This window comes from Marmota flaviventris, chromosome 19, assembly GCF_047511675.1.
Source record: "Marmota flaviventris isolate mMarFla1 chromosome 19, mMarFla1.hap1, whole genome shotgun sequence".
Classification (NCBI taxonomy): Eukaryota; Metazoa; Chordata; class Mammalia; order Rodentia; family Sciuridae; genus Marmota; species Marmota flaviventris.
In genome coordinates this window covers 20434137-20439883 of record NC_092516.1, presented here as the reverse complement: position 1 = coordinate 20439883, position 5747 = coordinate 20434137, and the positions used below count along the sequence as shown (strand labels likewise).

At 49.7% G+C, this 5747-nt stretch overlaps 1 protein-coding gene across 2 annotated transcripts; it reads left to right on the top strand.

Annotated features, from left to right (window-relative positions):
• Positions 1–213: 213 nt before the first annotated feature.
• Positions 214–5003, top strand: Nupr1 (nuclear protein 1, transcriptional regulator). 2 transcript variants are annotated; one of them, XM_071605411.1, is made up of 3 exons: positions 214–2186; positions 2522–2665; positions 4515–5003. In XM_071605411.1, the coding sequence occupies exons 1-2, from the start codon at positions 2072–2074 to the stop codon at positions 2650–2652; spliced, it is 246 nt and encodes an 81-aa protein (XP_071461512.1). In that variant the 5' UTR covers positions 214–2071; the 3' UTR covers positions 2653–2665; positions 4515–5003. The 2 variants fall into 2 exon arrangements, with proteins under 2 accessions (XP_071461512.1, XP_027804419.1); XM_027948618.3 differs by lacking the exon at positions 4515–5003 and adding an exon at positions 2951–3243 and having other exon boundaries at positions 238–2186.
• Positions 5004–5747: the final 744 nt, after the last annotated feature.

Here is a 5747-nt window from a genome sequence, read left to right as displayed (position 1 = left end):
CAACAGAATGTAGAAAGACTTACATGAATTAAGAGGAAACTTGGAGAAAACAACTAGTTTTTACAGATTTTCTTATCTCGGTGGAAGATATTTATTAGCTCTAATAGTTTCTTTGTAGACCCTTTTGGGTCTGCTAGGTATAGAATCATGTCATCTGCAAATAGTGATATAAATTAGGGTTCTTTTTCCTCCTCTTGTCATCTGGTCTGTTATTATCCCAACTCTGCTTTGATTGGAGAGGCCTTCCGTTTTCACTTTTGTTTCCTGAGTGTTAAAGAACAGGAAAACAAAAGCTAAATTTAGTTGATTCAGGAATGCAAGCAGAAGGACAGCTTCTGAGCAAACCAAGGGTGACCCTGGGCTATGAGAGGGCTTGGGTGAAGGACGGGATTTGGTGACACTGAGATGACACAGGATTTAATAGATTCACAGGAGTGTGAGCAGAGATTCATAGCTGGCCTGGCCTGAGAAAGTCTTGCTTCATTGGAAACCAGAGTGCTTTGTTTGTTTTTTAAAACGAGGAACATTTTGTCTGTCCACCTCCCTGCCAAACCACAGCAGGGTGGAGAAAATGTGGGTGGGCACCTCTCTGGGCCAAAATGACTCATATGATTTAGATCCTTTAGGCAAACATGGAATATTTCATTTCCACATGTTTCTTATCTAAACTTAAAATTAGTATAATTCCTATTAAATTCACATTTAAGGACAGGTGCCATGGCACTCATGGGAGGATCTCAAGTTCAAGGCTGGCCTGGCCAACTTAATGAGATTCTGTTTCAAAATTTAAAATAAAATTTAAAAAGAAAGAAAAAAAAAAGACCTGCAGACCTAACTCTGTGATAGAATGCCCCTGGGTTCAGTCCCTAGTACCAAAAAAGTCACACTTAATTCATCCTTAAATTCACAATAATTCATAATTTTTTTGTACAGGGGATTCGACCCACCCAGGGGTGCTTTACCACTGAGCTACCTCCCCAGCCCTTTCTGTTTTTTATTTTGAGCCAGAGTATCACCAAGTTGCTGAGAGTCTCACTAAGTTGCCCGGGCTGGCTTCAAACTTGTAATCCTCCTGCCTCAGCCTCCCAAGTCTCTAGTATTACAGGTGTGTGTACCACCAGGCCCGGCAGACTATGATTTTATCATTTTATTATAAATTAACTTCTTCTGTCCCCTACATATTACAGGGAGGGCACTATGTTAGAAAATGTGACCAGCCTTTATGTAGCCCTCGCACAGCGTCAGGCAATGCTGTGAGGGCCTTTCCGTGAATTCGCTCATGGACTCCTCTCACTAATTCTACGGTGTAGATAGAATGTCATCTTGGTCTTTAGAGGAAACTGAGGCACAGGAGGTGCAGTGACATGTCCAAGGTCACAGAGGCAGGAGTGGGTGGCGACTTTGAACACAGGGCCTGAGGCTACAGAGTCTGTGTTCTCAGCCACCTGGCTGTTCTCCCTCAGGAGAGGACAGTCACTCAGGGACTCCATGCAGGATATTAAGGGAATTTTCCTTAAAGAGACAGAGGTGGGAAGCACTCGCAGGTCACATGGTATGTTGAAGTCCCCCCTCCCTCCTTCTTCATTCCATATTTGACTACCACAACCTGAGTCTGAGCCTGATTGGGGAACAGCATGGGGGCAACTCTGTGGCCAGACCCAGGCCCAGGAGGAGCCAGTGGCAGAGGGTGGAGGCCGGACAGGAAGGAGTGGCCCAGGTGAGGCCCTCTGTCTCTGCTGGCCAAGATCTCAAGGACTGTTTATGCCCAGACCCTGCCTCCTCCCTCTTCCCCCTGAGAGGCGGGAGTCTCCACTGTGGAAAAATACCCAGCAGAGAGGGAGGAGCAGAGGCTCGGGCCCAGCTGCCGGTTCCCCTCCTAAGACCAGCACTTATGGGCTGGGTTCTGGGAAAACCAGATTGCATCAGACAGGCCCGAAGGCCTGAAGCCAGTCTGTGGTCGAGGCCAGCCTTATAAGTAGGGCTGAGTGAGCCGGAGCGCACAGGCACTTGGCCCGAAAACCAGACACAAACAAAGCCCTAGGAGAAGAGGAGAGGCAGAGAGCGGCCAGACATGATGGCCACCTTGCCCCCCGCCACCAGCCCCTCCCGGCAGCCCCCAGGCCCAGAGGACGAAGAAGCCAGCCTGGATGAGTATGACCTCTACGGCCTGGCCCACCCTCACGTGGGTAAGGCCACTCCACCACCTCCCCGGTCCTTCCACTTCCGAGCCCCTCCGCCACCCCAGACCCCGCTACTTGTCTCCCCCAGGACTTGCCCTTCTCTGGTCAGCAGGTTCCTGTGGCCCCCATAGTCATGTCCTTCTAATCCCTCAGCCCTGGGGCATCACACATCTGGGGGACCCTCATTCCACATATGGGGAAACAGCAGGCAGGGGTGCTGCTGTCCCCTGGTTGCATGGTGACGCCCCTCCAATGTCCCTGCCCCTTCTACCCTGGCAACCCCCATCAACCACCTCTCCCCTGCATCACGGTTCACCTCCATTTCCCTCTCTGGGTACCAGCCGGTGGAGGCCGGAAGGGTCGCACCAAGAGAGAAGCTGCTGCCCACACCAACCGCCCCAGTCCTGGAGGGCACGAGAGGAAACTAGTGACCAAGTTCCAGAACTCAGAGAGGAAAAAGGCCCGGCGCTGAGGCCGAGCTGGAGGTAAGGAGCCAGGGAACAATGGGACCAGGGGAGGTGTCTCTGCCGTGAAAGGTTGGGCCTGAAGGTGTGCGGGGAGGGAGGAAGAGCTGCCTCAACATCAGAATAAAATTAGACGAGTTTCCCAGCACACAGAGAGGAACGCAGAATCTTTCCAATGGAGGGACATTTGGTCTACAGCGGGGGAAACTGAGACCAGAGAGGGTCAGGCTCTTCTCTGGCATCACAGACGAAGTGAGTGGGAAAGGCCAAACCTGAACCCAGGCCTCTGTCCTTTCCTCCCCCCAGATGAGGCCAGACCACGGACACTCCACCCAGACATGAAGACAGGATTGCCAGGAATGACCCAGAGGCAGCATCCGAGCCTGCCAGCCCCTGACCCTAACCCCAGGACTCACCCCGCCTGAGTGAGGCCCCAGGGACCCACCAAGGAAGCATCTCCAGGCCCAGCAAAAGGGCAGGCTATGGGCAAGGCAGGGATGGACAGGCAGAGTCAGGACGGTCCACCCCCCTCAAAAGAAACGCTGAAGACACTGGAGCCCCCACCCAGGGCACAGTGACAATAAACAACTCTAGCAGCAGCAGCTCGTCTCTGTGTCTTGTGTCCTGGCTCTGTGTGTATTTTTCGTTGGGCACTTTCTGCCTGTGTGTCTCCTGTGCATGAACCAACAAGAGAATCTGTGGTGAGCTGGCTCTTCCTGGAGGGACCCAGGCTGGGCGCCGTCTCTTGTTTTTATACATACGCTCCAGTGTGTGCATTTCTGTGATTTCTTATGTGGTGTAAGGGCATTTCCTGTTTCTTTGCAGTGATGCCCGTGAAACGTGCCCCTCCTCAGTTCCTATCCATTCTTGGATATGATGATGTCACCTTTATATAAAACTGCCTTTGGAAGAGATTGTTAGTTATTGATGCCATCTGCAAGATGGAAAAACAAAATAAAATTCAAAATATGGAGGGATTTGCTTTCCGTGACTCAGGGCTCAAATTCAAGGACTCAGATTGTTCCCAAAGGCCCTTCCAGGAGAGGGTTCTGGGCAGTCAGCTGGGGAAAGATTCTAACCCAGTGTGGTCGGTCTCAGGACCAGCTTTCGAAAGAACGTGGTGTAAACAAGAATGTGGTTGGACCTAAGTGGATATAGTGATTACCAAAGATTCAGACAACACAGGCTAGAAAGTTCTTTGTCTCTCACACAACAGCCCACAGGGAAGGGGCTAAAATGGCAACTCCAGGCTTGTGGGCTAAAATGGCAACTTGTGGGCTAAAATGGCAACTCCGGTGTGTCAGGGATTCCTGCTACTTTTAACCCATTGTTCTGTCATGCTCAAAACATTCTGTATTTGGGGTAAAATTGGGAGTTCATAACCAACTTGAATCTATTGTATGAAATATGATATGTCAATAGCTTTATAATGTTTTGAACAACCAATAAAAAAAAAAATTAAAAAATAAATAAAAAAAAAAAACATGGCTTCCACTCCAGCCCAATGTAACTGCTCTAGTACCTGTCATCACACCTGTCTCTCAGCCCATGGAAGAGGTAAGAGACCAGAGGAGACGGTACCTATTCATTTCTAAGGGCATCATCTAAAAATAGAACCCTCAGATCTGTTCAGAATTTAGTCACATGGCCACACCCAACTACAAAGTTCTGGTAAAGTAGTATTTAGTTGCTTAAGCCCCATGGTTGACCAAACTTGGATGAGGGCAGGGTTTTACTATTAAAAGAAGTGGGAAAGGTGGGCTGGGGTTGTAGCTCGGTGGTAGAATGCTTGCTAGCACGTGTGAGGCACTGGGTTTCATCCTCTGCACCACATAAAAAAATAAAGCAAAGGTATTATGTCCATCAACAGCTTAAGAAAGAAGAAGAAGCAGGAAAGAATGAATTCTGGAAGAAACTAGCAAGCGACGTTGCCCACTTACAGACCCAACAGAAATAGGAGGAGAAAGCCCTAACTCCAGCCCGGACTTCACCTTCCTCCTTTTCTCCTGTCCCTTCCATATAAGCTCTAGGTTTTTCTTAGGCACCCAAGAATATGGACAGAGGACAGAACCTGTTGGAGCAGTAACAGATCACAGCAGACTGTGACTAGCAGGAGCACCCAGGGACCTCTATTCAGCCACCTCCCCTGAGTCCAGCCTGATAACAGAATCACAGAATCCACACACAGCTGCGAAAAGACATCTGGTCAACCCCACCCCTCACAGCACAGGATGGCCGCTGCTTACCCAAACTCCATGGGGCTCGGGACCTGGCTTCCTGTGGAGGTTGCCTCATCCACCCTGGGGCGACTGCTTGATGCGGGCTGAAATCTGAGTCGTCTAAACCACCTGCCCCTGAACAGGCTTCTGTTTTTCTTGTCCTTTCTGTCACACACCTTGCGAAGCTTAGCTCACGGGCCTCCTTCTCTTTAGTCCTGTGCCCTGGAGCACCGACTCCTGACCTCTCCACAGCCCCCTTCTCTGGGATTGCACGGTGAGCCTCAGCCCAGAGTCTCATCCTCAAGATGTCACGGGGCTCCTCCAGATTTCTCCTGGAGCCTTGTAGATTATTCATTCAATGTTTACTAGATACCTACCATGTTGCCAGGGCCCGACCGAGATATGGACTGCAAGGAGGGACAAATGAGACCCTGGTATGATGGGGACCAGGCCTCATGGCCACTATCAGCTTTACAACCCAGGGCAAATGACAGCCCAGCACCAGCTATCGTGCTCTTGGCCTGGCACTGACCTGGACAGTCAGCTTCAGAAAATCCCAGCGGCAACTCCATGTTTCGGATTTCTGCTCTGTGGCAACTTTTTGTTTGCTTATTTGTATTTTTTTTCAGTGCTGTGGATCGGACCCAGACCCTCTCACACACTGAGTAGCAATCTATCACTAAGCTACCTCCCCAGCCCCGTGACAAGTGTTTTATAGTATTTGTTCCATGTCATCCTTATAATAACCCAATAGGACATATTATTATTGATCTCATTTTTTTTCAGACCAGAAAACTAAGGTTCAGAGAGGTTAAGTAATTTGCCCAAAGTCACACAGCCTCGGGTCTGTCTGATTTTCAAAGCCTGGACTTTTTTCTTTTCTG